Source organism: Trichoplax adhaerens, genomic scaffold, assembly GCF_000150275.1.
Source record: "Trichoplax adhaerens TRIADscaffold_2 genomic scaffold, whole genome shotgun sequence".
NCBI classification, from domain to species: domain Eukaryota; kingdom Metazoa; phylum Placozoa; class Uniplacotomia; order Trichoplacea; family Trichoplacidae; genus Trichoplax; species Trichoplax adhaerens.
In genome coordinates, this window is record NW_002060944.1 from 3024957 (window position 1) to 3036689 (window position 11733).

Genomic DNA, 11733 nt, shown 5'->3' on the forward strand with positions numbered 1-11733 from the left:
AGCAGTGTTTGGTTTAGTGATAAGGCCAAACCTCATGTTTATTTTTAAAATTCGTACAGAATAGCTTAGCAAAACTCAAGAAAGAGAAGTGGGATCTAGAAAATCAATGTGAAGAAGCAAGAGAATCATTTCGTGATAAGGTTAAGCAGCAATTTTTACACCTGCACAATTTAACACATTTGTTTGAAATCACCACTTTGCAATCATATATTGCCTAAGCATTAAGTTGTTAATGTACTGTTTAAAGTGCTATCATAAAATAACGTTCTAAAACATGCTAAGATTAGGCTAACATTTATACTTTTTTTATTATCCTTTCAGTTGAGTGAAGTTAAAGAATTGGGCGACAAAGCGATATCATTAAATCGAGAAGTTAAAAAGTAATTCTTGTTAAACTTTGACTAATTTGTAATTCTTGGAGGTAATTAAGTATTTGAAGCTGATTTCGTTATGTACTTTCATATATATTGTGTAGATATAAAGATAGTGGCTATGAAGCCAAAGTAGTCGAAGGTGAAGGGGAGATGCAAAGAATGAAAGAAATTCTAGATGACCTTGCCGCTACTCGCGAAAGACTATCTCGCAAGATCCAAGAAAGTGGGAGCTTTATCACTTCTCGAAAGGTATGCATTTATATTTATTTATCACAGAATCAAACTTCGCATTAAACTAGCGGTGATAACGGTAAAATGAAATGGCTGAAAATTATTTATACCGTTAAATGCTTGTTCTTATAAATGATCTAATTTGATTGAGTAGTTAGAGAAACGATGTCTTGAAGACAACATTCAGATCCGCCGTAACGAAAAGGATATTGAAACGTATGAACTGAAGATTATCGAACTTAATCAAGAATTAAAAGGAGAAAATGTACCATCTATAAGAAGGTTTGAAGTTATTTCCTAATATACGAATGTCTACTAACTTTAATATGATTTGATATTTATTCTGTTTATCGTTCCTTTTGTAGTAATTTACAGAAAATAAAATCTAGAGAAGCAGAATTATTAAAGGAGGTATTTAAAGCGCTTATACGAATTTCTGATTGATTCTGTCATTAAAAATCGGAATTCTATACTACTTCAAAAGCGATCGAGAATTGATGGCCTAATGGCAGGACTAAGAGAGAAAATTAATAGCTCTCAGCGAAATTTGAAATCTCCAATGTTTGCGAATGCCGAAAAGGATTTTTTTCATAAGCAAATCGATATTACGGTATTAAATTAAGCGAAGAGTTGGCTACTCTTATTAGGATTAGTGTAACATAAAATTTTTTCGTCTTTGTATAGACTACTGAAATGGTTATCAAAGATTTAAGTCAATATCACAAAGCTCTAGATCGGTACGTAGTAAGATAATAAATAAGAACATTTAGAAAGCTTCGATTATGTTTATCAGTACTTTGCATTACTCGGCACGATCAATTTATTTTGATCAAGTACCTTTTATTGACATGTTCCCATAAATTCTTATTATGAAGAGCAATTATGCGCTATCATTACTCCAAAATGGTAGAGATAAATAAAATTATTCGAGAACTTTGGATTAACACATATCGAGGAAGTGGTAAGTTTAAAAGTGACTATTTATAGTTCGAATATATGTAGCAGTTACTAATCTTGGAATTTTAGTTCAATTACGAATTAAAATTGTCATCTCTAACTTTTATGAAATATTAGATTTAGGCAGTACGCGTTTTAAAATTTATGACTACAATTATTATCATTTTAATAGATATTGACACAATCGAAATACGTTCAGAAGAAGAACAGGATGCAATAGCCGCCGCTGCTCCACGTTCGAGAAGAAGTTACAACTATAGGGTACGACTGAGGATTACTGTCAATAAATGATCAGCCAATGCTTTAAATTGTACTATTAAAAAATATTGTTCCCTTGTAATGTTGTGTAACAGCTAGACAATTTATTGTAAATTTCATTTACTGGAGACATACAGTATTTAAATTATACTTGTATATATAGTACACGTATAGGATGCTAGTGGCTTATTGCTGCATATTTATATCAAACTTTGCGGTCGATCGTTATATTCAATTGTCACTAAATTATAATTTAGGTTGTTATGCTAAAAGGTGATATTGCGCTGGATATGCGGGGAAGATGTAGTGCCGGACAAAAGGTAATTAATTACGGCAGATGATGTTGATTTTTACCAAAAAGATTTAAACCTTGCAAATTAATGCTATCTAATGTTTCACGTTACTGCTATGATAATCTAGAAATGTAAATAATGTCTTTCAGATCTTGGCTTCACTAATTATAAGACTAGCCCTGGCGGAAGCTTTCTGCATCAATTGTGGTATTCTAGCCTTAGACGAACCAACCACTAATCTCGATGAAGAAAATATTGAAAGTTTAGCACAGTCTCTAATTGAGTACGAATTGCTTGATGTATTTTCTTTTGACTATTCAAATCACCTGTGTTATCACTGAAATATCTGTAAACTTTATTTAATAGTATTTTACACAATCGTTCAAAGCAAAGAAATTTTCAGTTAGTCATTATTACACATGATAAACAATTTGCCGTAAGGCTGAGGAGATCTGGATTTACCAGCCATTTCTATCACGTTTGGAAAGACTCCACGTAAGGCGAATAACTTTAATTCAGTCCAATTGGGGCCATATTTTTAATACAGTTGATTTATTTCTCCAGTAAAGGAAATTACTCATCAATAGAGCAAACCGATACGGAAAATATCCCAGCGTGATGGGCAATAATTGCGAATGATGACGAAGATCAGTATTAATTTAAGTACTGTGGAAGTTTACTTCTATCTAACTATCAATTTTTTCGATAATGAACAATGGTAACCAACAAAATACAGTAATATTATAAATAGTAGTACAAAGCAATAACTGGATCGTTGTCTATCTGAATTATAATACACTAGAAATGGATGTAACATCTAATTTGGCATCAGTAGCTGTTGCATGTTTAGTGGCATTTATCAATTAATGTCCCTCTTGCTTTTTTGACTTCTTCCTGGAATGCCTAATGATTTCAATTTTAGAGGCACAATAAAAATCAGTAATCGTCAATTAGTTTCATAAATAACAATACGGTGGCAATTATGATAGTAAGCGGTACCATTTCAGCAATTCTTTTCCTTGCTGCTTCTTTTCTGTTTAATTGTTGTTCGATGACTTTCGCATTTGCAGAGTAAGAATTTTCAACTTCCCTCTATCAAATAAACAGTAGCACCGAAAGAAGAAATTAGGGTCATGTTGTAACAGTAGAGGCTTTTATTTATCCGATTACTTTACCACATTTACCTGCTCAATTTCATCTTCTTCTTCGTCTATGGTCGATACAGTGATAGAACTATATTTTCCCATGTCTCTTGTATATTTTTTCATCATAACCTGGAATAACGGTAAAATAAAAACATGAAATTCAAGAAAGTCCGTCTGATCACTTTTCAAATCGGAATAAATTTTAATTCGATGCTTGCAGGAAATAGTCTACATTCAGATTGGTGGCATGAGGTTATTCAAATGGTATGTAATACATTTCTGTACCTTTTTATTATTGCTACTGTTAACAGTTTGAGGAACACTAGTCTTGATAGCACCACCACCGCTATCGATGAGGGCACCTTCATTTATATGGAAAGGAAAATATTTCACTGAGTTTGATTGTATACTAGTCGTTCAAATACATCAGTACGTAAGTCCATTATCTTAGACGATAACTATCCTACGAGTACGCGTACATAAGTTTAGCCGGTTATAAATCACATCTAAAAGAGATTACAGTCTATTCCATAGGATACTTAATCAAGAAGATGAAATTAATGCAGATACAATTTCAAATAATTTGCCTAGTCGGTAGATTAATTATTCATTACCATTGAGAATGAATAGGGTAGGACTGTCTTTCTCTGTGTGTTCATAGAATAGGTCAAGATTACACCTATTAATAGTAAATAGACCCATGACTTCAAAGATACGAGTCTATTACACAGGATATTGATATATGTGTATGGAGAGATTTCATGCGTTAGTTCTATGCAATCGTGATATTATGTTCACCTACTTGATACAACACTTTCTAAACTGTTGTTCGCCATGGCTATCGGACCTGATGAGTTCAATTGACAAATACTGCAGTTAGATATTTATTCAAGGCTTAGACCATTAAATATCTTTCTGCTCTTCATAATCCACTACAGCACGCGTATGACAGTTTCATCAAGCGCTACAATCTTGATTCAATTCTTAATAACTAATGATACTGGCAGAGTTTACTAGTTTATCCATTGTTGGAATCATTTTTTGGTTCTATGACTAACCACCAACTATGATTTTAATGGTCAAGAATGAAAAAGGTGACAGTAGTCATGATAGAATTATTTTACCTTTTCAGAATGACAACTTTACCATCGTTACAGAACATCTTGCATTCTTGTTTCTTCTTATCGACAACTCGAGCGTGATCGAGTTTTCTTAGCGGTAATTCGGTTAATTTTTTGTCTTTTCAAAGATAAATAGTATAAGTTTAAAATGTTGAAATCACGTATAGTAGAAAAGCTAATCATGCTGCAGTATTACTTGAAAGAAGCTAAATAAATCATAATCTATTATCGCAGTAGGAGTAGAATAATACTATTAGTAGCAATCAGTGTATCTTTTGTACAAAGTCATATGCTTTGATGATATGAGGCATTGTCAAGAGTTTTTGCATCTTACTGGACGATATATTACTGGTCAATCATACAGTACAAATAGTAGGAGCTTTGATGCTAACTTCTTGCACATTTGTTCATGTTCTCTTTGCAATAATATTGATCCATTAGCATGGCGTCTGATATCGAAATCCAGTAACTGAATTGATTGACGGTGAAACCCCTGTACTACTTACTACCTTTCAATTTTAACTTGGCACTGTAAGGGCTAAAATGACCAAGTTAGTCTATTCGTCAGTCCATAAGCAAAAGTAGGGTAAAAATAATGTAACACCAACGATAGACAATTGACAGTACAGTAAATTAGTCAACTACGAGAATAGCTGTTTGTTTGAACATGTCCTACAAGTTAGACACTGCCTTGAGAATTTAATGATGGCGCTTGCCATGTACGGGTATAAGGAGAGTATGTAGTCGATGATAAAATACATCCTACTGTGTTGTAATAGAAGCTTTCAATCCCGCATAGAACATATTCAAATGTTAGTAGAATTATGATCAAAAGGTTGACTGAGCACTTGCGTTACTAAGCAATAGTACAGTACAATTGGGCTTTCTCCTTGCTCGACTCCTTCCACTGCAAATTAGAATTGTACGATGGATACCTATGATTAGCGCCATTTGACCACAGATGCAATAGTAGACGAATAGAGTGGCATTTTTATTGCTATATTCTTCTTGATCTCTTGTATCTGAGCAAACAATGCTACGAGAGACAACTTTAGGCATGGCTGTTAACGTTGATAAATTGGAAATCCTTGTCGACTGGCGAAGTTCTCGCAGGAGCTGTTTTCCAGAGTACAGTACTGTACTGTACAGTGTACAGGATAGGCTGGAAGCTGTTATTTTGGACTTGTCTACCAGAGGACGACGGTCGGTTATACACTGTCTAAGGGTCTCTACTGTAGTAAGGGTCTGTATACTACAGTGCACTACACTAGTAGTGATACCGTACTCAGTACTGTATTATACGCTACAATGTACTCAATCAGATCCAATGATAGTACTGTACTGTGATACTCGCTCGATCTCACGCTCTGGTCCGGTCCGGACCAGATTCGGTCACTACAGTACGTAGCATGGAGTACTGTATTCTGAATACTGTATGTAAAATTAAATTACTGTACAGTACAGAGCTAACACCCGCTCATGTGCGGTGTTAGCAGCCACTCCAAAGTACTGTAGGACCCAATTTTTGGACTATGTACAGTACAGTACTGTACAATTGTAGTGTACAGTACAGTAGTGTACAACCAGTGGTACAGTGTTCCTTCTTTCATCGCTAGTGATAGTACAGTATAATAAAAACAAAACAATATCATGATTGGACGGTACTGTAGCGTCAATGCTACCATGCGTCAGCACATCCAAGTAGTCCATGGTGCAGCACACTACAGTACGTACTGTACTGTACAGTACACTACAGACCCTTCTAAGAGTCTCTTATTCAAAAACTAACCCATGTCCTTGAGTGTCCTTGACGAAGCCAAAAATACAGGATTGGACTAAAGTCCTTGTGGTAGTCCTCCAAAAAAGTCATCGTGAGAACGTACCTTTATAAGGGTCTCTTATTAACGTACAGTACATTGCCACTTTCACTTTTTTGGACCAGATGCATGTCAGAGACTGCGCCTCTGTCCATACAAAGTACTGTGAAAATGAGCGTGACAACCAGACGTAGGGTCATCAACTACGAGACGTGAAGTCAAAGCAAGTCATGGTGCGGTACAGGTCAGGCCTAGGTACAGTACTGGATGACAGTGGACGTCCTGATGGGCATCGTCCGTCCGTGTGATACGTCCAGTACGATACTCTACAGTGTTCAGTACGCTTAATCATGCGGCGTATACAGGAGACAGTGGAGTAGAATTACACCAGTTGAGCGTCGATTGGCTTCTTTTTCCCATCATTCTGCTTAGTTGATCGTCTTGACGCCATCTTGAGTGTTCCCGATGAGTAAAGAGCCGTATAATTATCCTTTTATTCACGATGTTGGCAAGTACGAAAAAATTACCAAGATTGGCCACGGAACATTCGGGTAATAGATAAATGACACAACCTTGATACTTTCTTACGGTGCTGCTAACACTAATTAAAAGGTTACTTTATACATGAAATGAAAAAAAAAAAAATCCACAATAAAAGGATCTACAGTACAATAAAAATATCAACGATTCGCAGGGGCCTACAAGTCAATATACGCATATTTTCCAGTTGATCTTTTCCATGTATGTGTACCTAAAAATGATAACATTTCAACTACCATGCAATCCATTTCTTCACTGCTTGTATGTGCTGCTTACACCTTGTCATGGTAGTTTTGATGACGAAGGTAACCAAAAAAAAAAAATGGAGAAAATGTTGATACATTCGTAGGTTAGCAGTAACTGATGGTACTATACGCATCGGTGAGATACATACTCTACTTGTATGCATCTAGGTCTAATAGAAAATAATCCTAGCTGTAGTGTAGACCACCCTAATTAGAAAGCTCTGCTAATGCATATCAATGCCAAGATTGATTCCACTGTACAATGGACATACGCGTTGAACCCTACTCTCGGCGATGTCATATTCTATCAAAAGTGTTGAATGCTCGATACTATAACTGTAGTCGACAATGTGCTCGTCTAAAATAACCAAAATCCAATGGAAATGGGTGTAGAGACCTTCAATCAGAAGCATTATTCATGGCACTGCTTTAAAACTATACGCTACTTTTGCAAGAAGGCCAAAGTTGTAAAGGAGCTTGTTAAGCACGGCTTACATGCAAGTACTATCAAGCACAAGCCAATCACTAATAATAACTGATCACGACCGATTGCTGTTTTACCGTTCTGTAGAGCTAATATCGACTTTTCCCTTGTACAGCACATTATTCGTACAGTAGATTAGTAAGCTTCAAGCACCATAACCTTTTTAAGCTAGACTGGTAGAAAATAATTCCTTTTATATACAGTACGAGTATACTGGATTGTGGAATGATATAGTAGTAATGGTTGAAATGATGACTGTAAGACTTGAATAAAGTGAACCTCATGAAACTTTTAATAAACCTCCTGAGATAATAAAATAGCAATCAATAAAACGCTATACTTTGGCCATAGATGCCCGGTAGCGTACACAATCGAATATTTGTCAATTTATGCTATATGCTGAGTACTATCTTTCTTGTGCAAGCTCAACACTTCAGTGTATGATAAGAATTGTATACAAGTCGGCTTCTTCAATTCCCATTTGAATCAGAGTAAACGACCAAGACATGAAACACATAAAACCCTCGAATGTAGTACAGTATATTGCTTCATGGAATAGAGTTGTTGTGTTATATAACTATAGTAGTAAAAGTGCCGTCGATTTTAGAAATGAACATTTTCGACATTCGCTCTTGGTGTATACAATAGAATATGAATTGATCAGTTTCGCGAAATTGGAAATGATGCCTATCAAATGTTAAAATTTTTGATATAAATGTCAAAGTATGTAAGCTATCGACTTAATAAGAGCTCCAGCTATAGTAATGCTGTACTGGTTTCATATCTTCCGAAATAGCGAAGTATTCAAAGCTAGGAATCGCATCAGCAAAGAGTTTGTGGCGCTTAAACGTGTCTTGCTAGGCAATGAAAAAGAAGGGGTAACTGTCTTGATAGATAAAATTGATTAGTATACGTACCATAATTATGAAAGGATAAATTAAATGTAAATAGTATATTGGATTGCTTGATAATAATTACGATATGTAAATTTACTGGTAATTCAAGCGTACATCATACAAATGATTTATATGCTTATTTCACCATATATTTTTAGTCAATACTGTACGTTCTACTGTGCTATTCATGTCGTAAACCATGTGTAACTAGATGAGCACGTATAGTTCTTTGGGTCGTAATCGTAGTCCGCGCTGTAATTAATGTTCAGAGTGTAGAATTGCTTAAATTGTATTCGATAGGGATCATCATTTTTCTTTTATAGCCCTACTTGAAAAGTAAATTACTTTAGCAAAGCAATGTTTGCAGTATTATCCATTATCACTGTTCTACTGGATATGTAATTACAGTATAGCTATGATTAAAAATACGTAGATACCAGAGTAGGTACTTTACTTACAAATATATGGTGTAGAAATGAAAGAGACTAGGATGTAATTACTGTAGCTTTCTATACAGTGGCATATTACGTTAAAAGATTGCAATGATACTATACGTGTATATTTAATGCTTACCTTTTTTCATTGTATCAATATTTCATCTGGTAGTTTCCTATCACATCGCTCAGAGAAATTAAAATTTTAAGAGCTCTCAAGCATGACAATATTGTGCGTCTACAGGAAATTTGCCGATCCAAAGGTTAGTCTAATTTAAAAGATATTGTGTGTGTATAGAAAAATATTATCATAAACTAAGTAACCGTAAAGCGACAAAATTGCTAATCACTGCGAGGTCGTAATGATCTATTAAAATCATGATGGAATGATGCAAGGACAAGATTCAACGGAAATTGTATTATTCAGTATTAAATGTAAAGATTTATACAGTGTATGAGTTACTTTGACTTAAAATCGAATAATATTCAAATTATTATCGTCACTTCATTAATATTCATATGTCTATATTTAAATTAATTGTATCAAACCTATCTTGCTATTATAATGATAGGTACCCCGCAAAGTCGTAAAAGAGGCAGTATCTATCTAGTTTTTGAATTCTGTGCTCATGATCTTGCCGGCCTATTACAAAATCCACAAGTTAAATTCAACCTCTCGGAAATTAAGCGCATGATGAAACATTTATTAAGTGGATTATTTTATATACATAGCAATAAGGTCTTGCATAGAGATTTGAAGGCGGCTAATGTTTTAGTAACTCGTGATGGCGTCTTAAAACTAGCCGATTTCGGTTTAGCGCGTGTTTATAGTCGTAAAGAAAAGACTCACTGCTTTACTAATCGTGTTGTTACACTATGGTATCGAGCACCGGAGTTACTACTTGGCTGTCGTGATTACGGACCGGCCATTGATATGTGGGCAATTGGTTGTATTATGGCTGAATTTTGGACTCGTAGTGCTATCATGCAAGGGAATAGTGAAACTAATCAGTTGACGTTAATCACTCAATTGTGTGGCTCAATTACTCCTGAAGTCTACCCAGATGTGGATAAATTAGATTTGTTTAAAAAATTTGATTTACCAGCTAGCCAAAAGCGCCGTGTCAAAGAACGTCTATCTCATTATGTCCGTGACCGTCATGCCTTAGATTTAATTGATCGTTGCTTAACGATCGATCCTGCTAAGCGAATCGATAGTGACTCCGCCTTAAATCATGACTTTTTCTGGTCTGATCCTTTACCTGCCTCTAAAATTAGCTGTTTAAGCCGCTTGAATGTATCAATGTTCGAATTTCTAATTGATCGCAAAACAACTAATCCACAGCATCGACCGGAGCAGAGTCAAATGTCTCAACAACCTGGATACGACCGTGTCTTTTAAATGTTGTAGATAAAACCTATGTTAATATAGTGAGAGTAATAGATATTATAACAAAAAAATTGAGTTCAACTGATTTGCTGTTGCTAAATGTCGTACAGCGGTATCGCATTTATACTAAATTTCTACTAAATTTTGTATCATAGTCACGAAAGGAAAACTAGCGTCATAACGGTCTCGCTGTATAGTTATTTTATGATTTTTTAAAGAAAATAATTGTTAACGATTACTTCAATAATCCTATTGTATGTATAAAGGATTTCAAATTTTTTGTTGCCATAATTCCTTTATTTTTGGCAAATTAATATTATTCAGAATGACTAAAATTACGAATTAATAGATCTTCATAGATCTGGCTTCTGCGAGAACATTGTCATCTTATTTGATAGTAATGTTCGATAAAGGATTGATTGCAACACTTATATCGACAGTACACATACGTACGCGTATTTATAGAGATATGTATAAAAGGCGTTTAAAGGATAATATGTATACGGCCTTCATATACTTCATTGGTATTTTGTCTTGATAATAAAACTGGTTCACTATATTGTAGTATTTTGACGTGTTTGGATGGTTACTTACTTACTCATTATAATTGCATAATTAGTTTAGTCATGGATTTCACGGTCGATTTACATTATCTGAAGATTAGCTTTACTTCTGATATATTTATGATGTTAAGACTTTGTTACCAAATACTTTCCATTTCGTCTGTTCATCAGTGTTTTGCACATGCAAATTGATGTGACAGTACTCTTTACGGTACCTAAACATATATGTTTGTCTATTCACTCCTGTTACAGTTACAATTTTGGTCAATATACCTTAATTGCTGACTTGATAAGCAAGGAGTTTACGATGAAAACTAAATTGGATACCATCAATAAAAAGGAAAACTTCCATTGTATCATGTTTGCAATTTTATTACCTGTTGCAGCTTATATTGACATATTGTAGCATTTCCAAAGAGTCTTATTGTAGTAGCGAAAAGTACTTAAAAAAAATTTTGAATGCACACCTCTTGCTAATATTGCTTTAATAGCTCTATAGAATATGAATTGAAAGCCTGAAGCAGTAACGTGACATGTTGCCAACGCATGTTTACGGTTACCATTTATCGAATTTTGTACATTATAGCCTTAAAGCAAATATTGTAGAGTGTTAAGCGATATCGATCGAAGACTTTGGTGATTTGATAAGATTAACTCAACCCTAACCCCAACCCTAACTTTACGTTTGCCAGCCTTAATTACTAAGAATTATAGATATGTAAATTTTGTACTGGATGAGATGTAAATAACAATGAGAATCAATTGGTGTATGAACAATCCAATCAGCTGGACTGTATACTACGACACTAAACAGCATCCATCAATTCCATCATTTGATTAGTCCCGCAGATTTTTCGTCTGAGGTATGATTCTTCAGTTTCAAGACTGCCATGGACTTGATGCCATTCGAAATACGGTATCTAATAATGTAGAAATAATACGTGCAGTACAATAAGTCATCATATACTCTTATACGACACAAAAA

The 11733-nt window shown here is 34.6% G+C and overlaps 2 protein-coding genes across 2 annotated transcripts; one reads left to right on the top strand and one right to left on the bottom strand.

Moving 5' to 3' along the window:
• Positions 1–2959: 2959 nt before the first annotated feature.
• Positions 2960–5438, bottom strand: TRIADDRAFT_53219 (uncharacterized protein; the record flags this gene model as incomplete). The annotated part of the gene is made up of 7 exons (XM_002109842.1): positions 2960–3016; positions 3113–3205; positions 3298–3387; positions 3544–3620; positions 3873–3937; positions 4383–4497; positions 5315–5438. The coding sequence occupies 7 exons, from the start codon at positions 5436–5438 to the stop codon at positions 2960–2962; spliced, it is 621 nt and encodes a 206-aa protein (XP_002109878.1).
• A 1223-nt stretch (positions 5439–6661) lies between these two features.
• TRIADDRAFT_20854 (uncharacterized protein) lies at positions 6662–10197 on the top strand (the record flags this gene model as incomplete). Its single annotated transcript, XM_002109281.1, has 4 exons — positions 6662–6747; positions 8262–8343; positions 8968–9058; positions 9368–10197. 4 exons carry the CDS (start codon positions 6662–6664, stop codon positions 10195–10197), a joined length of 1089 nt encoding a protein of 362 aa, XP_002109317.1.
• Between the last annotated feature and the right edge of the window lie 1536 nt (positions 10198–11733).